A 25,721-nucleotide genomic window follows, 5' to 3' on the forward strand; every position below is an offset into this window, starting at 1 on the left:
CCAGGCTTGGACAAATGGCGGTCGCTCATCACGGCTTCCACCGCCCATCGCTCCTGCCACCCATCGTCCATCGTCCATCGTCCATCGCCCTGCACCGTCTCTCCCGCTCACTCCCACAATGTCGCTCTATGGCGATCTGCCTCCGCCAACCGGCGGCCCCTCGGCCTCGTCGGGCTCGTCCGCCGGGCTCTACGATGCCTTCACGCCCGCAAAGTCTGCATCATCTTCGTCGACAGCAGCCGACGACAAGAAAAAGAGCGCAATGCCAGGTATCAGCTCCGTCCGAGATCAAACAACGCACCCAGCTGCACCCAGCGCATTGTCCTGCAGGCGAAGCAGGGCTGATATTCGAGCACCTCACCCGAATCCGTGCCAACGCCGTTATGCTTCTATGGATGCCGGCGGCTGCGTCAGGCTGGCTCGCCCTCGATCGTTCGCTGCAGCCAACTCTCAACAAAAAGGCCGGCCTTCCCAAGCCCAAGGTCCCTGTCTTTCGACCCACCATCTCGGCCGCTGCTCAAGCAGCGTCGCTTGCCGGCGAGCCCAAATCGCAGCCGCTGTCCAACTCGACAACAGCGGCCAAACCCGTCGTCGGCGACTGGCACTCCAAGGTATCGATCGTATTCGTCTGTGTGGCTGCCATGATCGGCAGCTGCTGAAGCCATCAAGGCTCCTGGAATCAGCAGCACGACCTCGAATGCAATCCAGGCGCGATGGAGACTCACCCGCTCGCCTCTATTGCTCTCGCCGCCGCTCTTGACCGACGGAACCCAGAAAAAAGCTCAGGGCAAGCGACCTGCACCAATGTCCCTGGACGACGAATACGGTACTCGATCCACTCCGCCTCAGAGTGCGCTGGGCTCATCTGGCAGATGAAAAAATGCAGTGGCTTGCCCTTTCTCTCTCTCTCTCTCAGTGACTCCAACCCTTGTGATCTGCTGAAGTCGACGGGCTCATGAACGGCATTTGCCACGCAACTTTTCCTCGCATCACAGATCCGAGCCGGCCAAACGAGTACGACGCATTTAAGCAGCAACTCAAGCAGCGGAAGGAGGAAGAGAAATTCAAAAAGTTCCAGGAGGATCAGCGAAGGAACAGTCGCCGATCACCGAGTATGTCGTGCACGGATGCACTCCCATTCGGGCTGGCGCTGCTGCCTCGGCGCTGCTGCCTCGGCGCATCGTTCGATCAGCCCTGCTTTGCTGCATCGCTCGCATGCTGAATATCGGCGGTCATCAACACAGGTCCCGACAGAACGTTTCCGTATTCAGCTCGAGCCGAGCCTCTGCGGGATATCCCCCCTCGGCCGATGCCCACAGTCCCGACACCTGTGGCGACATCAGCAGCCACGCGTCCGATGGACATGGATCTCTCGGGCGAGGATGCCTATCTGCGCCGAATGAGGATGAGCAACTCGGCCCCGACAGAGCCGGTCTCGCTGGCAAGGTGGGATGATGCAAATACAGAGAACCGGGAATGGGCGCCATGGCAACCCGATTGCGGACTCTCGGCCAGCTCGAACGGATCGACTGCCTATGGATGCTCCGCATGCCAAAATGTACTTGGAGCCCGTGCCTCTGTCGCATCGCTGACTCAAGCTCGTGTCGCTGGTTAGGCCCGAGTCAATTCGCACCGCGGCCCCACCTGAGCAAAACGACGTGGACACCAGCGGAAGATCCCTGGGTGTGTTTGAGTCAGCACTGGCCTCTTCAACTGCACAAGTGATGGGCGCACCGCAGATTCCCCAGCAAGGTAAACGACAGGACCACGACAGGATGGCAAGTCCGCCTGCCTCGCTGATCAGCCAGCTCGAGACTGACATCGAGCTGCGTCTCAACCGCCAACAGAGCCAGAAGGAGCTGCCGGGCCAACTACAGTGCTGCTGCTCACCAACATGGTCGGTCCTGGAGAAGTCGATGACACGCTGCAGGATGAAACAGCAGAAGAGTGTTCCAAGTACGGCCAAGTGGAGCGCTGTCTGATCTTTGAGGTAAGCGGCAGCCGAGGAAAGGCACTCTGCCCTCCGTGTGTACTGGGCCTATCTTTTTCGACCATGAGTCCGCCAACACATACCCGCTCGTCTCTATGGCGACACTGCCCTTGCGCACCAGGTTCCTGATAAGCAAGTTCCCGATGACAAGGCTGTGCGTATCTTTGTCAAGTTCAAGCAAGTCGCATCTGCTGTCCAGGGTAAGTCAAGTGCGCCAAGCTGCACTGCTGCTGGATGGTGTGGGTCGACACAAATCGAGTGTCGTTGCTTCGGACCTTCCTCGGCAAGCCCTGACCCTCTGCTCCACTGCCTCGTTTCAGCGCTCAATAATCTGAACGGGCGATACTTTGGAGGCCGCACAGTCAAAGCCATATTCTTTGATCCGGCTCGATTCGACCGATACGACCTCGCCCCACAGCTTTGAGGACAGCCCGCAGTCGAATCGCTCTGGAGACTGGCGTGCTGACTCCCAGAGTGACGAAAGAGCCCTTTCACGAGCATTACACTTCCACCAAACGGCTGTTGTCTCCACACACCACACAGCCGCGATACAAGAGATTACGCACAACCGTCTCACCACTAATTGGCCAAATTCGGTGTCGCCCGGTATTGGACTCGCACTGTGAGTCGTTTTACTATCGCGACAATGCCGAGCCAGTTGGATACACGAAATAGTCTGTCTCTATCCAAGACAATAGCTGAGCAGGCCAAGCCCTGGACTCATGTTTCACCACCGGATTTCCAAGGGCTGGCTTCGGTCTGCCCTGTGCGCTTTCGATGAAGCCGTGTGGAAGTCGGGACGCCCCAAGGGAGCTGGTTGCTTGCGCGATCAGTCGTCCATATTCGACTCGACATCCACATCCCTGTCGAGCAGCTGGGTCAGCTCTTTGTTCAGCAGCTCTGTCAGCTTCACATTTCCACGATGATAGATCCATTGGGTCCGACCATTATCTTCGATCAGGTCAAAGCGCATCGGGCCGCTACCGGAATCGATTCGTGAGTGCGTGTGGTCAGACGAGGGATACAGCATGCGGAGTCTAGTGGAGGGGTCACCCAAGATCGCTGCCAGAGGATTTGAATGCCGATAGCACTTTGACGATGGCGCTTCGTACCTGATGGGTGACGAGAGCCAGATCTGCTTGTTGGGAGGTTGCTTATTGAGGACGAATGTGCCCTTGGATCCAAGCTTGAGGGTAATGACACCGTTCTGGCGGGGATGATGCCGACAGATGCGTTGTCAGGAGAGTGTTAGGCGGAGAGCATCACCGCTGATGACCGAGATGCACTGGATGGATAGATGGATGGTCCAGCGAGTCTGGGACATCCACAGTCCATCTTACCGCGAACAGCACATCGAATCCCTCGAGCTCAATCTCGTCGCCAAGCTCTTCGAGGTGGTGCGCAACCGAATCGAGATACTCGTCGGCGTGGCGATGATAGGTGCGATCATCCAACTGCAGCGGCCTGTCGTCAGCGAGGGGGGTGGGATTCAAGAGAGCTGAATACGTGCAGGTTTCTCTTTCCGCCATGTATCATGCTTCCCACATGCGATGGCGTCGTTGGGCCACAGCAGCCACATTGTCTACCTTGAGGCATGGAGCGATCGGATCTGGCTGTGCGATGGGCCAAGCACGACAGCCGGCAGACGGCGGGCAGATGCAGAAGCCAGTCTTGGTCGGCAGCCCGCGGCGATTCGACCAGCCAGACCCATCGTCGGTGGCAGCAGGAGGCTTCGTCGGATCAGGCCAAGGACATGCATGATATCACGATGGACGAGTGCCCAGCGGGGGATTTGGCGATCGGGGACAACCGAAACCAGGCGGCGAGATGGAAGGGGACGGGCGGATATTGGGCCAAGGCGGCTGGCCGTGCGGTGCCAAACAGCACTGGAATCCGAAAGCAACAGCGATCTTTGTTGGCCAAACCCACCAGCCGAAACAGCATTGGCTGCATGCTCCGACATGGGCGGGCGATGATGCAATGCGACGCCGCGATGGCAGAGAAAGACAATTGACCACATCCACAGCCATCCCAGGGCCAGCCAAGAGCGGTTCGGTCGCCTATGGACTGTTGCTGTTTCCTCAGTCCGCACACGGATGCAGTCGATGGCAATGGCTCGGCTCCGTGGCCGCTGCCCCATACGACTCGGCTCATATCCTCCCCGTACTCCAATCGACCGGCGAGAGATCCCTGGTCTCGGCCAAATCTCGTCGCCCGGCCGAATCTCGTTGCTCGGTGGACTCAAAAGTCTTTGTAGAGCAGGTCGTACTTCGGGATCCGCGACTTTTCGATCGGACAGCTGACGATCAGCTTGCCTCGCATGGCGCCTCGGACAATGGTCTCGACGAGATCGATAAAATCTTGCTTGTCGGCAAAAGCCCCGATCCACTTGGTGTGATCGGGCGTGCTGGTCGATGAGGCGGTTGCAATGGTGAGATCCGACAGCCGGCAGAGAGCAACGCAGCATCAATGCCCGCGCAGGCGACGGTGTTGGACCAGCTCTTACCCATAATCCACCTTCATGTGTTGTGCGTTGAAAAAGAATAGCGTTGCCGGGATCCAGGTGATATCAAAGTAACGCACATAGTCGGGCACCCGCTCGGCCTCGACCAAGTAGATCGATGCCATTTTCCGGAGCTCCATGTGCGCCTTCTCGAGCTGCCCCGCCGATGCAGATACGGATCTCGTCAGCAAGTGCGCTGAACATGCACTACCAACTTGTCTGGGATGACTCTGGTGCTTCTCGCTGTCATTCAGGGCCGTGCAGACCGTGCGGGCCATCTAGCGGCTTTGGGCCTTACGATATGATCCTGCGCCAGACACTCGGGGTCGTTGCTCTTGCCAAACCGCAGAACGACGAGCCGATCGCGGGTCTCGCGGATGACCCGGTCGATATCCCGCTTCTCGGTCAGGGTCGGCAGCACAAACTGCGACATGTCTCGGTCACCGGGAGGGCCAGCAATGCAGTTGCTGTGGATGGTGCTGATGGAGATGCTGGGGATGCTGATGGAGATGCTGATGGAGATGCTGATGGAGATGCTGGGATGCTGACCTCGGCAAGGCTGCGACATCTATCCGCCCCGGCTTGGCTTCCAATTTGTCCATAATTGGCAATTCTGTGCTCTGCGGCGATTGGCTGGCGCCGATCCAAGCCGTTTGATCGACTTGCCCCATCGCCGCCTCTGTCCCGCCCGTTGCTGCTTTGCCCAGTTCAGGATCGATCGTCGCTTCGTCTGGGGCCCATCTGTTTGATCTGTTGTCAATCCTTGACGAGCCGGGTGCTTCTACTGACCTGCGTGTCTTCACAGCGCCGTCACAGCTCGCCACAATCCGCTCAAGCTCCTCCCGACACCCGCCATGACCTTGGACGAGGGCACAATTGCCAAGAAATTCGGCCTCTCGGCCCACAGCCCCGGAGGCCGCGAGACGATCGATCGTCTGCTCCACTACTGCCGCATATACGATCTGGATGCCGACACCCTGTGGACAAAGTGGGAGGCCTTTGTCATCAACGGAACCTTTGTCGACTCGATCGGCGAGCAATATACTCCTGAATCACCCACAATCGAGCTGCTCGATCGGCTCCGAGACACCCTCTCGCGAGACCAGACACGCAAGCAGAACGAGCGAATGAGTATCAACTCCAGTAGCTTTATGTCTGCCCGCAGGGCTGAGGCTCCAGCCGGCACTGGCCACCCCAAGCTCATCATGAGCGACGATCTTGACAGCATCATCAGCCCAGATAGGCTGATGACTCCCAAGAAGGCCAAGATCACCCTCAGGGACCACTCTGGCAGAGCCACCTCCATCGGCTCGCCCACTTCGCAATACTCTGGCTCCTTCACCTCCCCAACCAAGCCCATCCGCATCACCTCTCCCACCAGCACATCCCTCCACTCGCCGTCCCGCAACTTGAACCGGGCCCGTTCCCCGACCCCGACCCCGACCCCGCTCACGCCTTCGACCCATGCTCAGCGCTTCGCCACTCGCACCAACCGGGGTCAGCGAGACGGCGCTGTATTCAACGATCACATCCCCTTCAAAGCCAGCATTCCCGACCAGCCGGTCCTCTGCAGCATCACACTTGCACCCAACCAACAAACAGACGGGTACCGGTTCATGTTTTCCAAGCTCGTCGACCAGGGCGGAATCATCAACGACCGCATCAACGACATGGCCGATCGCATCAAGGAGCGCAGGCTCGAGCAGCTCAGTGCCGACGACAGGGAGAACTTCCAGGTCAGCCACCCCACGCAGCCTTCGCAGGAGCCCGTCTTTATCATCGGCCGGATCTGTTCCGAGAATGCAGCCGGCGTCGTGACCCAGGGCACGCTGTCGGCACCCGACTCGGAAGCCTCCCAGATTGAAACCCGATTCAAGGACGGTGGGATCGTCATTGAGGCTTCGCGGGAGCTCGGCAACGGCGCCCGTGTCCCGCTTGATTTCAGCGAGCTGCTCAAGACAGGCAAGGGTTATGAGTTCTTCCCTGGTCAGATCGTTGGTCTGGAAGGCATGAACGTATCGGGCCGCAAGCTGACGATCACCCAAATCCACAATCCACCCGCGCTGCCGGCCACGACCTGCTCGCTGGCCAATCTGGCGCGCATGTACCCCGCCGACAAGCCCACATCCAAGTACCCGCTGAACATTGTGATCGCCAGCGGGCCGTACACGCTCAACGACTCGCTCGAATTCGAGCCCCTGGAGGATCTCGTGCAAGCCATCGAGGAGCAGATGCCGGATGTGGTCCTGCTGCTGGGTCCGTTTGTCGACGACCGACATCCCATGATCGAGAACGGGAACACTGACCTGACCCCGGACGAGATCTTTGCCTCGCAAGTGTCGACCCGTATTCGCCGCATCGTCGAGGCCCCGCGCAAGGGCATTCGTGTTGTGATGGTGCCCTCGACGCACGACGCCTACATCGAGTGGTGCGTGTTTCCCCAGCCGCCTCTCGGCTCGGGAGTCAGTGCAGCCGAGATTCACTACCGCCGCGCGGCACTCGATCTGCCCGAGTCGGTCCTGCTCTTCCCAAACCCGGTGCAATTCTCGATCAACGAAATCACCTTTGCGATCTCGACCTGCGACATCCTTTTGCACTTGTCCTCCGAGGAAGTCTCGCGGGTGGCCAGGGGACAGATCTCGGACCGTATGAGCCGGCTCTTTGGCCATGTGCTGACGCAGCGAAGCCTGTACCCTCTCCTGCCGCCCTCGCACAACGAAGGCATCAACTATGCTCGAAGCTCGGAGCTGGAACTGCAGGCCCGACCGGACGTGATGATTCTGTCAAGCTTCCTGACACACACACAGAGAGTCGTCGACGGCTGCCTGTGCATCAACCCCTCGCTCGCCTGTCGCGGCCAGCAGGGAGGAACGTTCACACGGCTCACGATCTATCCCCTGGAGCTCGACAGTGCCGGAGCTGGCGAGGATGTATTTGTGGAGAGCAGCGTCGCCATGCGAGCTCGAGCAGAGGTTATCCGGATCTAGGCCCGACGAGGACTGGCCGCAATGGAGACTGGGCCACTGGGCCGGCCGGTGCGATCGACGCGGGCAAGAGTGTTGAGTGCTTCGGCCAGAGATCTGTTGTTGTCCCTGACGAAATGCAGCAAATCTACTTGGACGATCCCAATGCGCCCACACCGTCCCTTCCCTTGTCCACGGGCGACCGAGCAGCACCGATGGGCAGTTTCCGCCTTGGTTTCATGCCCGGCCCGCCGCTCGGCCGAAGGGTGCACTCGCTGCTTGTTCTTCGTGGCCGATGGATGTGCTTTGTCACCTGCCCCCACCAGACCATCCCGGCTTGGTCTTGTCGTCCGTTGTGCCCAGGCTTGCATTTGGCTCAGGCACCCGCTCCCAGTGCTGTCAGCTGCGGGACATCAATGTCCATCGCGACGGCTGTCTCGATCGGCTCGCCGCACGTACGTCGTCGGCACACCAGTCTCGTCCAAGGCGGTCATCGGCCTCTCCCGCATCGGATCGCTCTCGCTCTCGCAGTGCCAGCCAGGGCCGTCTCGGTCGCGGTCGCCCCTTTCTCCTGTCCCCCCCCCCACTGGCGATCGCGCCGATCGCCGTCTTTGGCAGGAGCTCTTGCTGTGCACTGCCGCTCTGCTCTGCGTTCTTGCGCCTGCATCTCGCCCTCTCCTCGAGACTCGCCCGAGCCTCCTTCCTCTGCCCTGCTGCCGGCCCTGCCTCCCTCCCATCCCCTTGCCTCTGTATCCAATCGATCTCCCATCTTCATCATGGCCAGCTCCACCCGGGACACAAACCTGTACTATGTCGTGGCTCCGTACGTCCCGGCAGCCAACGACGAGCTCGCTGCATCGGTCGGCGACCGCATCACCATTCTCCACGACTACGGTGACGGGTGGGCCTTTTCAAACAACTGCAGCACAGGAAATGTCGGGCTCTTTCCCCGCATTTTCCTGTCTCTGAACCTGCCTCCGGGCGTCGAGGAGAAAAGTGTTCCTGTCCCGGTCGAGGCCGAAGGCAGCCTGAGCGAGCGCAAGGAGATTCCCGATGCCCCCTCCAAGCCCTCGCCGTCGCTGAACTATCCCTCGGGCCAGTCCAGCAGCGCCGCTCCGCCCCCTCCCCCGGATGTCTCCTCCAAGCCTGATGTCACAGCGACAGGCGTCTCCGCCGAGGCCACCTCTGCTGCAGATAAGCGCATCAGCAAGCTGCCCCCCAACCTGCCTCTGCCCACCCCTGAAGTCGTATCAGAGCCCGGTCCAAACCGAGAGGCTCTGGCTCAGAAAGCCGACGAGTTCAAGAACGCAGTCTCCAAGCGGGTCCCCGAAAACATTGGATCGCTCCGGGTTGCCTTTGTCGGCGACTCGGGCATTGGCAAGGTGAGCCTGTCCGGCTGGGTCGGCTCGCTGTCGAAGCGTATTGAGCAAGAGGGAGGGATAAGGGCGAGCAGCCACGGACACTGGGAGGATGGTCAATGGCTTGCCGCCACAACCACAGCGTCGCTGCCATACGCATCTCTTCCATACCCATCGCTCCGAGCCGATCTCCTCCATCGCCTGCTCGCTGATCTTTGTTGACTCTCGGCTCGTTTCGGGCCGACTCTAATCCGTTGCCGCTGCTTGCGCCAGACCTCGCTGATGACCAAGTTCTTGGCTCAAGAGGACATCAAGATCCGCGACCCCCTGCCTCCTGCAGACGCCTCCATGTCAATCTGCGAGATCCGGGCATCTACCGTCGCAACCGACAACCTGCTGCTGAACGAGCTGCCCATGAACCTCACCTTCGTGGACACCCCTGGCTTTGGCGTTCAAACCGATGCCATGCATGTCATCCGGGCCATCAACGACTACTACATTGGCCAGTTCAAAAAGACCGACGCCATCTTCTCCAACAACATCCCTCCAGTCAACCTCATCCGCTTTGTTCGTGGCAACACCGGGGCCCATAGCCACATTGTCGTGACCGTCTATGCCATTCTGCACCGCCTGACCAACGTCGACCTGGTCTATATGAGGAACATTGCGCACCTCTGCAACCTGGTCCCCGTGCTGATCAAGTCCGACTCGCTGACAAGCAAGGCCGTCTTTGATCTCAAAAAGTCGATCCTGGCCGCGCTGAAGAAGGAGGGTATCAAGATGTACAACTTTGGCTTTACCGACGACGAGCTGCAGTTCTGTGCAGAGAACCACATCAGCCATGTGCCTCCGTTTGCGGTGTCGTCCGATGTCGAGGATGGCCCGCAGCTGGGATCCGAGAACGAGTTCGATACGCTCTATCGCCACATTCTCCACATCCACATCGACACCCTTCGATACGAAGCCGCCGCCAAGTTTGCCCAGTGGCGCGAGGCCACGTCCAAAGCCTAGAGCGAGTGAGTGCGCACGGCTGCTTCCGGTTCGGTTTAGTTCGGCGCGGCTCGGTTTAGTTTGGTTCGGTCTGGGGTCTCTTGCTCGTCCTGGCCGGCAGCAGTAGTGGTCGCCTGGAGTTTGATGCTATCACTTGTGGGGCTGACTAGAATGTGTGCATACGCTATATGCACGGATGCTCTGTATACGGATACTCTGTGCATGGATGCTATAGGCGCATTCGCTCCTCTTCCTTTCCATTTTCTTTTAACCCGGTTCTCTCAAGCGCCTCCTCTTCTCCTTCCATTGCATCCTCATGCCACAGTCATCTGCTGTTGACGCCGTTGACGCTGTTGAATCTTTTCCTTGCCCGACCGCCTGCGTAGCGACCCGGGGTCTTTGTCCTCATGCTGGTTTCTGAACTCTGAACAGGGGTTCACGATCAATAAAATCGAGATAATCCTGGTTCAATAGCAGGACGCGTGGTCTTGTGGGTCGACGGCAGCCGGGGGAGATGGGCGCTGGGAGATGGAAGATGGAGGATGGAAGATGGAGGATGGAAGATGGAGGATGGAGGATGGAAGGTCGAGGGGCGCAAGGCAGAAAGGGAGCCGCTGCCATGTTCCGGGCCAACGAGCGACGGAGACTTGTGTCCGCTCTTGCTGCGATCGCTCCGCCCAGACCCAGACCCAGACCTAGGCTCCAGTTCCGCCGACACCATGTCCGCCCTCAAGCAGATGAAGGTCGCTCTCAGAAAGGAGTGGAAGAACGTCGTGCCGACCCTCTCCGATGCCGTCGTTGCGGAGGAATGTAAGAGTCTTCCGCTCTGGATCTGCAAGCGGCGATTCGTTATTGTGTTGCCCTGGCTCCTGGCTGAGCGGGCTGCTGCTTGGAGACAACTCTCCGGCGACAGAAACGGAGACTAACCGCATTCGCACCATATCACCCTCCGATGTCGTCCTGTCCTTTGGATGGGCTTGATCGCAAATGGGCGTCTGTGAAGCCGCCAAGGTCGCTGCCCGACTATGGATGCTCCCGCAGTATCGCCGGGCGCAGAACGTGTGTGTCTATATCAGCATGAAGGGCGAGATCTCGACCCAGGGAATCATCGAGGCGCTCTTTGCTGAAGGTGAGAGGCGAGCCCGGGCGTTCAGTCGATGTATTCGGCTGGCAATACCCGCACCGACCACGGCGACGATGCTCACCGGCGATGTGGGCTTTGAACTGACCGCAGGCAAGAACTGCTACATTCCGAGATGGCACGGCGACGTCATGGTAAAATCGACACTCGCTGCTCTATGCCAGCCTGCCTGTCTGCCTGTCTAGGCGGAATCGGATTTGCGACTGGACGGTCTGTTGGCGATATGCGGTGGCAATCGGCACGGCGAGCAACAAGATGACCAACACTCACCCTCTGGCACCCAGGACATGGTCAAGCTCAAATCCCTCGAGGACTATCGCAGCCTCCCACTCAACCGATGGAATATTCCCGAGCCCGACCACAGCGAAGTTCGGGAGAACGGTAGGCACATCTGCCCTTGAATTCCAGCAATCCCCACCCGGCTCTGACTGAATGCATGCTCGGAATCATGTAGCTCTGGAAGCCAACGGCCTTGATCTGATCATCATGCCGGGTAGGTGCTGTCACCGGGATGCTTGCGGCGAGTGCCGAGCCAAGCGCTTGGCCAGTGCTCTTGCGAAGGACGACTTGCATTAATAGTATCTACTTGCTGGATTGCTGGACTGCTGGACTGCTCTGGGTCGACATTGCAGGGGTTTACTTTGACAAGGAGGGATGGCGACTGGGTCATGGCAAAGGGTAAGTGCATCTGCCCCCCCCCTTATACCTCCACCATGCTTCCAGTATCATCCGTGACCTCTCCGACCTGCTTTCAGCGCCGGCTCGTCCACAGCCATGCCGATTCCTGTGCACTTGTCCTTCTTGGTCTGTGGATTGATCGTCGATGCCTGTGTCTTTCCCACACCCAGTTACTACGACCGCTATCTCGACACCTGCGAGGCGTTTGCCCGCAGTCGCAGCATCGAAAAGCCATTCACCGGTGAGCACTCCCGCACTCCCGCACTCCCGCACTCCCGCACTCCCGTATGCACTACCCACCCCCGTCGCAGCGTCTCACTCCTGCATCCGTCTTCCCAGTGGCCCTTGCGCTCTCGGCCCAGATCCTGGCGACAGGAACTGTGCCCCGCGACACGCACGACCGCAAGCCCGACCTGGTTCTCGCTCCTGATGTCGAGCTTGGGCAGTGAGCAGACGAAGCAGGATCTGAGCCCGCCTCACCTGTCCGCTGCGATCTGCTGATCCAGGCGCCGCTGAGTGTTGCTGCCTGCGTTCGTGGGAGAGCTGCTTCCATCCGCCCACTCTCTCGGCTGTTCTGGTCTTGGTCGGCGTGGGGTGTGTCGCACGTGAGCGTTTTTCTTTCTGCCCTGGCACTGAAATACACCGCCGATCGCCCCAGACGAAACACCGTCTCCGCTGCCATCATCACCGACGCCATATCCGACACCGACACAGCCATCGCTATCTTCATCGCCATTGCTGCTGCCGTCGCTACCGCCCGCCACCACACCTCCCTGAGATACCTGTCGACGCCATGGGAGCAACATCCGATCTGAGCGCTGCTCTGCTGCAGACCTGCACTGATGTAAATCCTCCATCGCTGCCTGTCGACCGGGCTGGCAGGCTCTCGATCCAAGAGCATTCAGCCATCCGGGAGCGTCCGTCAAATCGCGGAGGGGGGGGGGTGGCTCCTTTGGCTGAACCAGCATTCGTCCTGCCTGTCTCCGCATTGATCTCGGCTAAAATTGCCTTCTCGCCCGCACGCACTGTTTTCGTCATGATACGTCTGCGGTAAATCCGCCAGATCGTCAATGAGCTCATTGCTGCCCACAAGGCAGGCAAGGACGTCAATCTGAACGGCCTCAAGGCCAAAGTGGCCCGCAAATACCGGCTCGAGTCCCAGCCCAAGCTCGTGGACATCATTGCGGCCATTCCAGAGCAGTACAAGGCAGCGCTGCTCCCAAAGCTCCGGGCCAAGCCTGTGCGGACGGCCTCGGGTGTATGTAGCATCCATCCAGACCCAGTAGCATCCATCCAGACCAGGGTCCTGCATGCATTTTTGTTTCCTGCTCCGTGCTCGGCTGCAGCTGCGGCTGCATATGGCTATCATCAAGGGCTGGGTGTTGGCTGCGGTTTGCAAGTCGAGATCCTGACGCATGATCATCATCATCATCATCATCGCTTCCTCGCTTTCCTTTGACCATCCTCCAGATTGCCGTCGTTGCCGTCATGTGCAAGCCCCATCGATGTCCGCATATCGCCATGACGGGCAATATTTGCGTGTATGTTTTGCACCGAGATTTGCCGCAGGACGAACCGACCGTGCTCTGCACTGAACTGCAGCGTTGGAGGGTGTCGACAAGCTCAATCTCGGGATGGCGCTAACGCAACCCGCCTCACCTCATATGAATGCCAAATCGACGCTGGATCTGGATCGACGCCAAATCGACGCCGTATCGACACCGAATCAATACCAAATCGACACCAAACTGTGGCTTTTTGGCCCACTAGCTACTGTCCTGGTGGACCAGACTCGGACTTTGAGTATTCGACGCAGTCCTACACGGGATACGAGCCCACTTCGATGCGAGCGATTCGCGCGCGTTACGACCCGTTCGAGCAGGCCAAGGGCCGGATGGACCAGCTCAAGCAGCTGGGACACAGCGTCGACAAGGTCTGCAGTCGATTGCGGGACGCTCTTTAAGCCAGTGCTTGTCTGTCTCGATGTCCTGTCCGGCGACTGACGCCGAGCGTATCCTCCTTGGATTCTGGGTGGCTCAACAGGTCGAGTATATCATCATGGGCGGAACGTTCATGTCGCTCAGCGAAGAATACCGCAACTGGTTTATTGCAAACCTGCACGATGCCCTCTCGGGCCACACCAGCCGCGACGTCGACGAGGCCGTCAAGTGAGTGTGCCTTTCACATCTTGAACCCCAACCTGGACGAGGGGCGCAGCCGAGCTTGAAACCGATGCTCTGTTTGGTGCGATTCGACAACATCCACCCAGAAGCGCTGAGCACTGGAACGTCTGGTCTTCCCTCACTGACACATCCAACTTGGCCGTGGTCGAACAGATACTCTGAGCAGAGTGAGACAAAGTGCATCGGCATCACCATCGAGACTCGGCCGGACTATTGTCTGAAGCCGCATCTGAGGCAAGTATAGAATGAGCGCACCCTGGACAAACAAAGATTCAAAGTTGTGACCGATGTCCCTGTCGATGCTGCTGGTGATGTTGTTTCATGGGCACACCAATCGGACGAGGAGTTCGAGTATCGGAGTCGATGCCTCGCTAGGCGTTGTTGCTGACTGGGGCGGTGTTGGATTTGCTATAGTCAAATGCTTCGATATGGCTGCACGCGGCTCGAAGTCGGCGTCCAAAGTGTCTACGAAGACGTGGCCCGAGATACCAACCGCGGTCACACCGTCAAGGCTGTCTGTGAGTCCTTCCAGCTCGCTAAGGACGCTGGATACAAAGTCGTGGCCCACATGATGCCAGACCTGCCGAATGTTGGCATGGAACGAGACATTGAGCAATTCAAGGTATGCAGCGCATAGGGGGGGAGTTTGCGACAAGTTGGCCGGACCGGTACCGCTCGAGATGGCCGGGTGACTATGGCCGTGCTGCGCTGCTAAACGTTTCCACGGTTGGGGCGGCGCTGCACACAGGAATATTTCGAAAATCCTGCTTTCCGGTCGGACGGACTCAAGCTCTATCCCACGCTGGTTATCCGCGGCACTGGTGCGTTGCTCTGGCATCTGCCGGATATCACGGCGATCGGTCGGCGCTGATTTGCTCTGCAGAGCTGCGCTGAGCTTCTGCTGGGCGCTCGGTCCAGCCTTCTGTGGCCACGTGGCTAACTCGTCATGGTCCGGATTGATTCTCGCCCGCCACATCCATGTGCCCTCGACAGGCTTGTATGAGCTGTGGAGAACAGGCCGATACAAGAGCTATGCACCTGAAGCCTTGGTCGACCTCGTGGCGCGCATTCTTGCGCTGGTTCCTCCCTGGACACGAGTCTATCGAGTGCAGCGGTAAGGTGCACTTCTTGCTGGAGACGGGGTGGGCGACAGGGGCAGGACGTTGTGGGCATTCTCATGGGGGAAAGCATCAATGTCAAGGGTGCGAGGCTTCGGCCCAGGAGGAGGCAATCATACCTCCCTGCACAAGCCAACATGCGTCAGCCAAGCATGCACAAACCGCCATGCGGATCGCTAACGAGCACCCGCCGCCGCCAGCGATATCCCAATGCCTCTGGTTACGAGTGGAATCGAGCACGGCAATCTTCGCGAGCTGGCTCTGCAGCGGATGAAGGATCTTGGCACCGATTGCCGCGATGTCCGCACCCGCGAGGTGGGCATCCAAGACATCCACAACAAAGTCAAGCCCGATCAGGTTTGTCGAGTCGGGCGCACAGAGGGGATAATCGGCTGCAGATGACAAATGAATGGGTGCGCCAAGACATGGCATCATCACCGTCCCCCGTGATTGCACACGATGTGTTCTACTGGTTGCAATCGATTGCCGGTTCCCTAACAAATCCTCCCCTCCCCCCCAAAAAATGATCAGGTCGAGCTGATCCGTCGCGACTACGTGGCCAACGGAGGTTGGGAGACGTTCCTGTCATACGAGGATCCACACCAGGACATCCTGATCGGGCTGCTCCGGCTGCGAAAGTGCAGCGAGGCTGTGTTCCGGCCAGAGTTCAAGGAGGGAGCAAACGGCGGCCAGTGCTCTGTCGTGCGCGAGCTGCATGTCTATGGATCGGTTGTGCCGATCCACAACCGCGACCCGACCAAATTCCAGCATCAAGGTTTTGGAACGCTGCTGATGGAAGAGGCCGAGCGGATCGCGCGCGAGGAGCACGGCAGCGTCAAGATCTCTGTGATTTCAGGTGCGTTCTGGAGGCTTCCAGCCTTTGGGGGGGGTGGGGGTGGAGCGGAAGCGCTGCCGAAGCTCATGAACGGCGCGTGATTGGGCCCGCGCTGCTGAATATGCCGAGACTGACCCAGATGGTGCGCCAGGCGTCGGCACTAGACATTACTACAGGAAGCTTGGCTACGAACTGGATGGGCCGTACATGTCCAAGATGCTTGTGTGAGCCGGCCGGACGCCATGCGCCATCGCCCACGCTGCCCCTGCCGGAGCGGGCGGGCGGCCAACAGAGATCTCTCCCCAAATCGCCGCTTGCCCAGTGGCGCAACACATTGAGGATCAGATGTGCCGAAGCGAGGCCGCAACGACGACGGCGACGACGAGAGACGGACAGGGCGAGTCCCAGGACAGCCAGCGGCCTTGCGAGGCAACGAGCGCAGGTTGCAGGTCGCAGGTCGCAGGTCACAGGTCGCAGCAGGGACCAGGGATAGCACCGATTCGGCCGCAGTCCTAACGCCTGGCCACAGCTCTGGGCCAGCTTGCTGCGACATTGAGGGGTGATGGCCGGCCGTGGGAACCGCTCTGCTGGTCGCGTCCGCATCCATGCCCAGCGACGCGGAAGAGACTGCCCGGGCACGCTGGGGAATGGCGGCGAGCCACGTCGGAGACTGCGGGCGCAGCCGCAGCAGCGACTGCGATTTGAAATGGCTGCGGCTGCAGTTGTTGTTGTTGTTGTTGTTGTTCGAAGGGGAAATAAGGTGCTGAAGGACATCAAGCGAGCAAGAGCAGCAAGCGAGGAGAGGGGGCACCGAGACCGCACCAAATCAGCACCAAATCAGCACCGAGACCGCACCGAGGCCGCACCGAGACCGCCGGCTCAATCGCAGCCACGGCACCGACACACACACACCCGCGGTCCCACGCCCCAAGGGCCTGTCCTTGTGCCGCGCGGTGCGAGGGCGGCTCTCCGGGAAAACTTTTCCGGCGGGCTTGGCAGCGATACAGTCCCCGGCGGGGTATTTGAGCCCGGGCATCGGTCTGCTCTGACTTGATCAGCACCGCCCTGTCGTCGATCCGACATCGCCTGGGTTACTATTCGGCTCTCCCCGCCATCCTGCCATCGCCGCTCCCGCTCCCGCCCCCTGAACCAACCACCGCCATGTCGGCCAGCGAACAAGCCACCGCCGTCGAGGTGACCGAAAAGGACCTGGACAACCACGAAGAGCACCACGAGAAGAAGGGCGATGAACTGCCCCATGCCTCCCGGCTCACCCGGCTCGAGTTCCTGCTTGTTTTCGTGAGGTAATGTCTCGCTCGTGACGACTCCCTTGCATTGGCTGCACTGCACCAACGCTGCACCTGCAATTCGCCTGCAATTCGCCTGCAATTCGCCTGCAGTTCGCCTCCGTCCAGCCCGGCATGCCCTTCCACTCTCCACCCTCAACCACCACCACTGGCATCCACTCATCCCCCGCTGGCCTTTCGTTGTCCTCTGCAGCTTGGCCTTTGCTGTCTTCCTCGCCGCCCTCGATCAGACCATCATTGCCGTCGCTCTCGGCCAGGTCGTCAAGGAATTCTCTGCTCTCGACAAGGTCTCCTGGATTGGAACGGCCTTCCTGCTCACGGCGGTAAGTCTCCATGTTGCGGACGGCAGGCCCAATCAGCCGCAATTCAATTCACTCCTGGCTCATCGTTGCTCTGTGATTGTCCCCCAGACCGCGTTCATTCCCAGTTACGGCAAACTCGCGGATATCTTTGGCCGCAAGTCTGTCTTCCTGGTCGCCATCGTCACCTTCGAAATCGGCTCGCTGCTCTGTGCGCTGAGTAACAGCATGATCATGCTCATTATCAGTCGCGCCGTCGCCGGTCTCGGTGCTGCCGGTATCTTCTCGCTTGTGATTGTCATCATCAGTGACCTTACCACCGTTCGCGAGCGCCCTACCTATCAAGGGTATGTTCAACTGTCTGCCTGCATGCTGCTCCCGCCCTTTGCACCGCCAGTGCGTGCGCGCTTGCCTGCATGTATGTCCCACGCCGCTTGGCAGTGTCTCGCCTTCCTCCCTAATCCGATCGCTCATCATGTCTGCGTTTCTGCCGTCACAGCGTTATCGGTGCTGTCTTTGGCCTCGCCTCCGTCGCCGGTCCGCTCCTGGGTGGTGTCTTTGTCGATCACCTGAGCTGGAGATGGTGCTTCTGGATCAACCTCCCCATCGGCGCCGTCACTATCGTCGTCGTGACCTTCTTCCTCAAGTACCCCCGCCGCGACGTCTCAATCAAGGAGCAGCTGAAGCACCTCGACCTTGTCGGAACCATCCTCCTGATCGGCGCTGTCACCACCCTCCTGGTTCCCATCCAGAACGGCGGCACCGCCGACTTCCCCTGGAACAGCGCCTTGGTCATCTCGCTGTTTGTCGTCGGCGCCATCTTTGTCGTGCTCTTTGTGATCTGGGAAGCCAAGTATGCTCGCGACCCCGTCATCCCGTTTTCGCTCTTCAAGAACCGCTGGGTGCTCGCCATCTTCGCGAACGCCTTCTTCTTTGGCATGTCGTTCTTCATCGTGCTCTTCTACTCGCCTCTGTACTTCCAAGTCGTCAATGGTGGTAAGTATCCAGACTACCCGTGCTGGCTGTGGTAGTGGTAGTGGTAGTGGTAGTGGTAGTCTAGACTGGGCTTGGTGTCTATGCAGGACATGCGTCGATCCTGCCATTTGCGCTGACCCCGACCGTCTCTCTGCGTCTCCGTGCCTTCAGAAACCGCCACCCAATCCGGTGTCAGCACCATCCCTCTCGTCCTCGGCATCTCTGTCCTCGCCGTCCTGAGTGGTGTTTTCATCACCGTGACTGGCCACTACATGCCCCTGGTGACTGTTGGCTCCATCCTGATCAGTAAGTCTCTTTCGCTGGTGTGTTTGGCTTGCCTTAGCATGGCTTGCCTTAGCTTGGCTTGCTCCATGGACTTTCCTCAACATCGATGGCTTGCAAGCCTCCACAGTGCCAGCATAGGGACCTAACGGATCCTGTCTTTCTTTCAGTGACTGCCTCTGGACTGATCTCAACCCTTGACGAGAACTCGACTCGTGCTATGCAGATCGGATACCTCTTCCTGGCCGGCGCCGGCAGCGGTCTGGTCGTCCAGACCCTCCTCATCGGTGCACAGAGCGCAGTTGATGCCGAAGATGTCTCTGTCGTCACCGCCAACACCAACTTCTGGCAAACCATCGGCACCGTCCTCGGCCTCGCCAGTGAGTGTCCCTCCGTGGCATCAACTCTGCTCGTCGCCGTTGCTCTTTCCTCCCCCGGGGCGTATTTTGCAATCTGGTTGTGTCGGTTGGATCACACTCTTCGGACATTGGTCGCGAATGGCGTGTCGTTCTGGTGTTGCATGGCTGACCATCGACATCTTCTTCCGCCCCTTAGTCGTTTCCTCGGTCTTCAACAACAAGCTCTCTACCAACCTCGCCGAGGCCCTCCAACAGATCCCTCCGGCTGACTTCCCTCCCAACTTCAACCCGGCTCTCCTCGGCGGCGACCCCAGCAGCATCCACTCGCTGCCTCCTGCTCTCCAGGGCCCCGTCATCCACGCTTTTGTCAAGAGCTTGTCGCTGATGTTCATCTGCGTCATCCCCTTTGCCGCCTGCCTGTTCATTGCCTCGTGGTTCATCAAGAAGACGCCGCTGCCCAAGGAGGCACGCAACGCCGCCCCCGCTATGGCTTAAGCGAGTACCCACGACCTCCTCGTCGTTGGTGCCTTTCGCACTCCTTGGCTCCAGCTCGTTGTCTTGGATCCGTCAAATCTCCCTCGATGCAGCTTGCTGGTGCTGCCCAGCCGGAACATTATTATTTCCACTTCTATCCTCCTATCATGGCATCCCTCGGATGATATTTCTGATTGCTCATTTATATTCACCAGGGCGGGAGTTACCTTCTTTGTCTGCCCGCCTTGTCTATGCTTTAATATCCTTCAACAAAAGCCACAACCCTTTTACTTGCACCAGGGCATCTGTTATGGCCCAAATCCTGTGTTGTTTACAGCGTTTCCAGAATGAAATGGGACACCCCCCCCCGTTTTTAACCAGGATAGTGATTTTTCTGGAACCTGAATACACCCACCATATCATCGCATTCATAGCTATTCAGTATGTCCAAGGAGACCGAAGTGGTGATTGCCTTTGGGAATGCTTCCTGGAAACAGGGGAAGGGATATGCATCCAGTCCCAGGAGACTCAGGTTTGCCAAGTACTTTGAGCAGTTCCACCACCACCAGAGACGACCACCAGACCGATCCGTCTCCAAGATCCATGTGTGCTCGGTGAACGAGTTCAACACGTCCCAGGTGTGCTCACATTGCCGGGAATTCAAGCGACTTGAGTCACCCGAGTATCTTGATGTCGAGAAACCACACTTTGTCCGGAGCTGTACAAGCTGCCATACGCTGTGGGATCGAGACATCAATGCAGCCAGGAACATGATCTCGGTATGCCAGTCGATCATCGCCACAGGAGATCGACCGGGTGTATTCAAGACCATGCTTCCCAAACCAACCAAAACCACTCGATTGCCAACCAGGACGGGAAACAATCGCACGGCTTGTTCACTGGGGCCTACAGTCAGCCAGCAGGGTTCAGATATCTGAAGCCAGAAAGGAACTGTCCCGTTTCTTTCTGGACCGGCTGTACATGTTGCGTGCACAGCGAAATCTACTCCCTGTTTCTTCCTTGGTATTCAACTATTATTTGCTTGGTTGGGCCGGATACACTCCCATCTCAGTGAAAGAACTGGCACAGTACAGTCGAGGCGGGGGACGGTGGACGGAAGGAGTGGAAGCGTATATCAGGGCCCAGAAACTAGAGTGAGAGCGTGCCTGCTCAAAAAATTAGCTGTCGGCTTGGGGTGCGCAGAAGCGCATTGTCACTTGAACGGATACATATGTATTCTGAGGCGACTGGCCAAAGCCAGAGGAAGTAGCGTTTAGTTCAACGCACACAAGACAACCCCACTCACACACAATAGGAGAAAACGAGAATCATAGGTCAGTCACGGTACGACCAAATGAAGGAACAAAAAAAGCAAACGGACCGAAACGAAACAAGCATTCGAAAGGTAAAAGTACCGAGATGGATCTAAGGAGAGATCATTCGCATTCATATTCAGCGATATACAGACATCGCAGTTAGTTGGTAGCGGTGGTGTAACTAGCGGTTATACCGAGAGGGAATGAAGGTGGGGCAAAAGATCGACGGGAGCTGCGATGATTGGGAATCGTCTGGGGGGGGGATCTAAAATCAAACAGGGGACGCACGATGTACGAACACAATAGCAATGGAAAATAAGAAAATAAGAAAATCATAGAAAGGAGAACTTGGTTTGGGATTCCGACGTTGGATTGGTCGGTCTCGTAATAGCTGGGAGGAGATCACAGAGCACAAAAACAGGTTAGAGGAGGAGGAGGCAAGAGCTTGGGAGGCGAGAGGCGGAAGCGGAGGCTCAACATGCCGCGACTGGCTAGTGGGGATGGGTGGGAACGCTGTAACGGGGATCATCAATCATTGAACATCGATCACCAATCATCGATCGCTGATCGATCGTCGTCGAGAACCATCAACTGGCTCTGGGAGGAGGGTGGAACATGGCTGCTTGTGGATAGAGCGCAGTTACCAAGGAAGTATGAGGTTCGGAGGGGGTGGAGGCATGCCTTGCTGCGTCTTCGAAGCGGGAGACAACAGCCAAGGCGAGCCAGTGACGGGGGGAGGGGGGTAGGGAAGTGAGAACGACAGCGGCGTTCCCTTCTGAATCTTGGATTACAACAAAAACTCCAGAGGTGAGGCATCGGTATCCCGTTGAGGGCCAGCCTTGTTGGGATCCAGCCCCAGTCCGGCGCCGAGGGTCGACAGGAAGGCCTTGACCTCGTGCTCAAAGCGAGGAGGCTCGGGTGCAAGCATGGCGGACAGGCGGTGGAGCATGTTGAACAGACCCAGGGAGCTGACCAGCTCCATGACTCCCACGGGCGAGTTCATGGCTGCGTAGAGCTCTTGGTTGGACTTGGCGGTGTACTCTCGCTTGAGCGTGGCCGATCGGCGGATAAAGTCGAGGGCACAGTCCAGGCGCCGGTCGCCGACACATCCTCCTGCAGCAGCAACGGAAAGAATGTGCTGGGGCACCTTCATCTGATGCGCCAGGAAGGCGGCGTGGCCCTGGAGGAGCTGGTTGCCGGTGTTGGCTGTGTAGACATACCACAGCAGCACCTTGCCGCCATGCGACCACTCGGCGGGGGTGTCGCCGTTCAAGCAAGGATCGGCAAAGCCCTTGGGACGAAGCAGGAACTGCCACAGGGCAAAGCAGACGGCTCGCTTGGCTTCCTTGTTCACCATGCATCGGATGTATTCGGGAACGAATCCGTGCGTGTACTTGAGCCACTTGTCGAGCTGGCTGTGGTCTAGACCGATATTGTGAGCGGTCAGCGATGGTCTGGGCACACATCACAGTGCATATGTGCATTCCAAGCGAGCCGACCCGTGTCCACATTGCTGCTGGCAGTCACCACGCATCCACAGGGATCACTTACTCGACGGGAAGCCACGCGTCCAGCGGGACTCGGCAGAGTTGCTGCCTTGCATGACCTTCATGAGTCGCATCAAATCGCCGATCCGACCAAGACCCTTGTTGGGGACAGACTCTTCGGCTTGGGCCTGCAGCTTGAGATGGACATTTGGGGCATGGGGATCGTATGTCTCGGGGGCATGGCGATTGCTCTCCCATCCGGCGTCGCGAAGTTGCTCCTCGGCCCACAGGATGGCACCGGCTTCCAGCTCCATGCCGAGCGAGTCCTGAAAGCAAGTATATGGATATGGATATGGATATGGATATGGATATGGATATGGATATGGATATGGATATGGATATGGATATGGATATGGATATGTCAGTAGCAAGCTATATCGCCTCAGGGCTTGACCGCGACCAAGACCAGGACCAGGACCAGGACCAGGACCAGGACCAGGACCAAACCCAGCCATGGACCGATACCCTTACCGTGATGGCGTTCGTCCAGCCAATGTATGCAGACATGCAGGCGATCTGCTGATATTCGTCTTCCTTATAGTGGGCACGGACTTGCTGCTTCAGGCTCGGGTTGACCTTGGACGGAATCACACTGGCAGCGGTAACCAGGAAGAGCGCATCGCTTTCGCCCTGGCCAAGGCGGCTATCGAACGGATCGACGATGGGGTCCAGGTCGTTCGGATCCTTGGACCGCTTGACCTGCGCTCTCCACGAGCCGTGAAGGGCGCTTCCTGTTGGACGATTGCCAAACGCAGAATGTAAGCGGTGGCCTTGGGAAGAGCACCGGCTGTCGAAGAACTGGCTCTGTGGCTCTGGTGACGGCCATGGCAGTCATGTAGATATAAGCGAGCACTCACCGGAGGCGGCCGAGTGGGCAGCGCAGTAGAAGCTGTGCAGGGTCGATTGCAAGACGATTTCTGGGTGTCAGTATACGACTCGCAGTGTGCTCGGCAGCTGGCATCCACGTGCAGACCAACGAGGTGCCGGGGACGCTACCATCGGTACTGGAGACTGCTGATCAGGAGGACTGCCCTTCTCAGACGTGGAGTTACTTTGGACACCTGGAGGCCAGAGGAGGCACATTCGTGAGCGGGGGGTCCACAGACCAGCACACACAAGGCAGTCGTCATCGAGGTGGCGTGAGCATACCCTGAGGTCGACGTTTGGGATGCCAAGCATTCTTGGGGCCATATACTGGTACACACGGACACAGGGCGGCCACAGCGCAAAGAGCGGAAGACCCTTCTCAGGCGAGCCGTTGAACCACTTGGATATGGCGGAAAAGTGCTGACGATCCATGTTCCGGCAGAGGACAGTGGGTCAGTGAGCAGTCTGGGGGGGGGGGCGCTCCATCCAGGCGTCCCAGAGGACAATAGCTTCCAGACGGCATGCGATCAAGGTCGACGACCGTGCAGAGCCACATCAGGGTGCGACTCGACGCAGCGGCTCTCACCCAGTATTCCTGTTCGACCTGTTCCGGGCGTTCGCAGCTGCGGCTGAGAAGCTCGCTCAGCAAGGGTCGCTCCTGCTTGGTCGTGCTTTCCTTGACATATTCGGGGACCTCCACGGGCTTGGGGAAGTACATCTTTTGGATCAGCTGCGGGCGCTCGCATCCATTGGGGCCGCAGGGACTGAACGACTCGAGGATGGTGCCGATGCTCTCCTGGGATTCGGCGCTGGGAGGGTACATGGAGCAGTCATCGCTGTGGGCATACTGGTAGTTGTAGTTGCTCTGGGTGTCCGACTCGACGGTGGGCGCGGGGCTCCAAGCAAATCGCTGCTCGTCGTTCTGCTCCCAGCTCGGTCGTCCGTCGTAGCTGTTGGAGTAGCTGTTGGAGTAGGCCGGGGAGACGGGCGAGAGACACGAGTACGCCGGGGGTGCTTCAAATGGCGCTTGAGGAAGGGGCATCTGCGGAGGACCAGGCCGATCGTGGTACGGGACCGACAGGGCTCTGTGCATTTTGATGGGGTTGGGGGCTCTGGGAACGACAGCGACAGCAAGGTCAGCGGGGATACGCTCACCAAGACCAAGCCAAGCAGATAGCACGATGCATTCGATTGAATTGGCGCCGCTGTGGGATGCAGAGCAATGGTTGATGATTCCTCACCGCTTGTACCTGGGAAAGTACTTGTGCGTCGGCAGCGCAACCTCCTTCTTCTCGTAGGTGGATGGCTTGGGGCTCTGGAGCGTGCTTGCTCGGTACATGGCCACTCCGCCCGGTGCCTTCATGGCCTTGGTCTCGGCGATGAGCGAGGCATTGCGAGGCGGGTGATACGGGGCGGGTCCGTAACCAAGCTGGGGAGACGGCTGGTAGGACTCTGGGTAAGGGGGCTGATGCGGCGACTGGTAGCCCTCCGGCTGCTGGTACTGGTAGGGGTGATGCGGCTGGTAGAATTGCTGCTGATAGACCGGATGTTGCTGGTAGACCGGCTGCTGCGTTTGTTGTTGCGGCTGCGTTTGTTGTTGTTGTTGCTGCTGTTGGTAGAGCTGCTGTTGCTCGTGCTGGTAGGTGGGGCTGGGAGATGAGCTCATGGTTGCTGTGACCGCACTTGCAGATCCGAACGGAAGTGTCTGGCGGCCGGGACTGAGGGGGGTGACGGCGGATGAGGATCGGCGACAGAGCGGGCCTGGCTCTGTATCGGCTTCCGAGGATGGCTGGTCGAGCGGGTTAAGACGCAGGACAGCCGCCTCGCTCGACAGCCTCCACCTCAGCCGAATAATCCCCATCAGCGCGACGGCACGCGTTTCCGGCCAGGGACAAACCAGAAAGGCCCATCTGGTGAGACGCCTTGTGGCGGCCAAGTCTTCCGCCGATTGGTCTTGCCAGACCCGGTGGCTCGCAGCCATCCTTGCTGCTTGTGGTTAGTGGAAGCCATCGGACCCACCCGCCGCTGCCTCAGCACCTGCGCCAGGAGCGATGGCAATTCCCGGCGAACAACAAAAGCAGCACAAGGTCCGCGCTGTGCATCGGGAGCGCCGCAAACGACCGCCCCGTATTCTGCAAGCGCGGCGTGGCTTGATAGAGTTGAGGCCTCAGACAGGGCCCAGCACAATTGTAAGGCTGGGTAGAGCGAGAGAGAAGAGCACACCTTTGGCGAAGGAGCAAGGGTCGATGTCGTTGCGCTGCCTGGCAGCACGCCTTGCGGTGGGTTGCTGGTGGCTCCGATGAGCAATCCCGGTCGCCCCACGTCCACCCACCCCGCCGTCCACCAACACCCACCCGATATTCGCAAGCCATCCTTCGCCAGCCATCTTTCCTCCACACCCGTCGCATCCTGCCCCTTCCTCCTCCTCCGATCCGTGCCTGCGCCTGGTCATCGCCATGCACACCGGTGTGCATTGCTCCGTGTCGCCCAGCCGAGTCCATTGCGAATCGATCGCACCCACGGCCGAGTCCATCGC

At 58.8% G+C, this 25,721-nt stretch overlaps 8 protein-coding genes across 8 annotated transcripts; 6 read left to right on the forward strand and 2 right to left on the reverse strand.

The window, feature by feature from the left end:
• Positions 1–19: 19 nt before the first annotated feature.
• On the forward strand, positions 20–2,520 carry BJ171DRAFT_128259 (uncharacterized protein). Its single transcript, XM_053105618.1, has 9 exons — positions 20–269; positions 415–611; positions 775–826; positions 996–1,112; positions 1,245–1,446; positions 1,616–1,752; positions 1,848–1,990; positions 2,112–2,190; positions 2,311–2,520. The coding sequence occupies exons 1-9, from the start codon at positions 119–121 to the stop codon at positions 2,412–2,414; spliced, it is 1,182 nt and encodes a 393-aa protein (XP_052966148.1). The 5' UTR covers positions 20–118; the 3' UTR covers positions 2,415–2,520.
• A 299-nt stretch (positions 2,521–2,819) lies between these two features.
• On the reverse strand, positions 2,820–3,519 carry BJ171DRAFT_424725 (uncharacterized protein; the record flags this gene model as incomplete). The annotated part of the gene is made up of 3 exons (XM_053107684.1): positions 2,820–2,970; positions 3,103–3,197; positions 3,331–3,519. 3 exons carry the CDS (start codon positions 3,517–3,519, stop codon positions 2,820–2,822), a joined length of 435 nt encoding a protein of 144 aa, XP_052966149.1.
• A 1,675-nt stretch (positions 3,520–5,194) lies between these two features.
• On the forward strand, positions 5,195–7,634 carry BJ171DRAFT_507568 (DNA polymerase alpha/epsilon subunit B-domain-containing protein). The gene has a single exon (XM_053111229.1). The coding sequence runs from the start codon at positions 5,348–5,350 to the stop codon at positions 7,478–7,480; it is 2,133 nt and encodes a 710-aa protein (XP_052966150.1). The 5' UTR covers positions 5,195–5,347; the 3' UTR covers positions 7,481–7,634.
• A 435-nt stretch (positions 7,635–8,069) lies between these two features.
• BJ171DRAFT_599606 (Septin-domain-containing protein) lies at positions 8,070–10,275 on the forward strand. The gene is made up of 2 exons (XM_053114942.1): positions 8,070–8,838; positions 9,088–10,275. Exons 1-2 carry the CDS (start codon positions 8,233–8,235, stop codon positions 9,823–9,825), a joined length of 1,344 nt encoding a protein of 447 aa, XP_052966151.1. The 5' UTR covers positions 8,070–8,232; the 3' UTR covers positions 9,826–10,275.
• A 175-nt stretch (positions 10,276–10,450) lies between these two features.
• BJ171DRAFT_507570 (5, 10-methenyltetrahydrofolate synthetase-like protein) lies at positions 10,451–12,282 on the forward strand. Its single transcript, XM_053111230.1, has 8 exons — positions 10,451–10,614; positions 10,808–10,933; positions 11,039–11,079; positions 11,230–11,326; positions 11,400–11,438; positions 11,578–11,623; positions 11,794–11,864; positions 11,963–12,282. The coding sequence occupies exons 1-8, from the start codon at positions 10,524–10,526 to the stop codon at positions 12,070–12,072; spliced, it is 621 nt and encodes a 206-aa protein (XP_052966152.1). The 5' UTR covers positions 10,451–10,523; the 3' UTR covers positions 12,073–12,282.
• An 18-nt stretch (positions 12,283–12,300) lies between these two features.
• BJ171DRAFT_507572 (uncharacterized protein) lies at positions 12,301–16,153 on the forward strand. The gene is made up of 12 exons (XM_053111231.1): positions 12,301–12,467; positions 12,687–12,881; positions 13,094–13,164; positions 13,394–13,556; positions 13,667–13,791; positions 13,960–14,040; positions 14,221–14,428; positions 14,555–14,627; positions 14,800–14,920; positions 15,125–15,281; positions 15,456–15,780; positions 15,911–16,153. Exons 1-12 carry the CDS (start codon positions 12,417–12,419, stop codon positions 15,985–15,987), a joined length of 1,647 nt encoding a protein of 548 aa, XP_052966153.1. The 5' UTR covers positions 12,301–12,416; the 3' UTR covers positions 15,988–16,153.
• Positions 16,154–16,826: 673 nt separating this feature from the next.
• BJ171DRAFT_507573 (major facilitator superfamily domain-containing protein) lies at positions 16,827–19,882 on the forward strand. Its single transcript, XM_053111232.1, has 7 exons — positions 16,827–17,063; positions 17,260–17,389; positions 17,477–17,712; positions 17,865–18,361; positions 18,512–18,646; positions 18,793–18,974; positions 19,150–19,882. Exons 1-7 carry the CDS (start codon positions 16,921–16,923, stop codon positions 19,474–19,476), a joined length of 1,650 nt encoding a protein of 549 aa, XP_052966154.1. The 5' UTR covers positions 16,827–16,920; the 3' UTR covers positions 19,477–19,882.
• A 1,676-nt stretch (positions 19,883–21,558) lies between these two features.
• Positions 21,559–24,851, reverse strand: BJ171DRAFT_582453 (uncharacterized protein; the record flags this gene model as incomplete). The annotated part of the gene is made up of 8 exons (XM_053114186.1): positions 21,559–22,193; positions 22,323–22,584; positions 22,790–23,049; positions 23,176–23,207; positions 23,315–23,379; positions 23,468–23,605; positions 23,772–24,297; positions 24,436–24,851. 8 exons carry the CDS (start codon positions 24,849–24,851, stop codon positions 21,559–21,561), a joined length of 2,334 nt encoding a protein of 777 aa, XP_052966155.1.
• Positions 24,852–25,721: the final 870 nt, after the last annotated feature.

This window comes from Polychytrium aggregatum, assembly GCF_025602895.1.
Source record: "Polychytrium aggregatum strain JEL109 chromosome Unknown BJ171scaffold_21, whole genome shotgun sequence".
Taxonomy (NCBI): Eukaryota; Fungi; Chytridiomycota; class Chytridiomycetes; order Polychytriales; genus Polychytrium; species Polychytrium aggregatum.

Coding starts and splice junctions, on each gene's coding strand:
- BJ171DRAFT_507573 (XM_053111232.1), top strand. CDS start 16,921: ATGTCGGCCAGCGAACAAGCCACCGCCGTCGAGGTGACCGAAAAGGAC. Junction 18,647..18,792: donor TGTTGGCTCCATCCTGATCA/GTAAGTCTCTTT, acceptor TCTTTCTTTCAG/TGACTGCCTCTGGACTGATC. Junction 18,975..19,149: donor CCAACACCAACTTCTGGCAA/ACCATCGGCACC, acceptor GTTGCATGGCTG/ACCATCGACATCTTCTTCCG.
- BJ171DRAFT_507568 (XM_053111229.1), top strand. CDS start 5,348: ATGACCTTGGACGAGGGCACAATTGCCAAGAAATTCGGCCTCTCGGCC.
- BJ171DRAFT_128259 (XM_053105618.1), top strand. CDS start 119: ATGTCGCTCTATGGCGATCTGCCTCCGCCAACCGGCGGCCCCTCGGCC. Junction 612..774: donor TCGGCGACTGGCACTCCAAG/GTATCGATCGTA, acceptor GACGGAACCCAG/AAAAAAGCTCAGGGCAAGCG. Junction 1,991..2,111: donor AGCGCTGTCTGATCTTTGAG/GTAAGCGGCAGC, acceptor CTTGCGCACCAG/GTTCCTGATAAGCAAGTTCC.
- BJ171DRAFT_507572 (XM_053111231.1), top strand. CDS start 12,417: ATGGGAGCAACATCCGATCTGAGCGCTGCTCTGCTGCAGACCTGCACT. Junction 13,792..13,959: donor GACGTCGACGAGGCCGTCAA/GTGAGTGTGCCT, acceptor GTGGTCGAACAG/ATACTCTGAGCAGAGTGAGA. Junction 14,628..14,799: donor GCTGGTTATCCGCGGCACTG/GTGCGTTGCTCT, acceptor TGCCCTCGACAG/GCTTGTATGAGCTGTGGAGA.
- BJ171DRAFT_599606 (XM_053114942.1), top strand. CDS start 8,233: ATGGCCAGCTCCACCCGGGACACAAACCTGTACTATGTCGTGGCTCCG. Junction 8,839..9,087: donor GCGACTCGGGCATTGGCAAG/GTGAGCCTGTCC, acceptor TGCTTGCGCCAG/ACCTCGCTGATGACCAAGTT.
- BJ171DRAFT_507570 (XM_053111230.1), top strand. CDS start 10,524: ATGTCCGCCCTCAAGCAGATGAAGGTCGCTCTCAGAAAGGAGTGGAAG. Junction 11,080..11,229: donor GATGGCACGGCGACGTCATG/GTAAAATCGACA, acceptor TCTGGCACCCAG/GACATGGTCAAGCTCAAATC. Junction 11,865..11,962: donor CATCGAAAAGCCATTCACCG/GTGAGCACTCCC, acceptor CCGTCTTCCCAG/TGGCCCTTGCGCTCTCGGCC.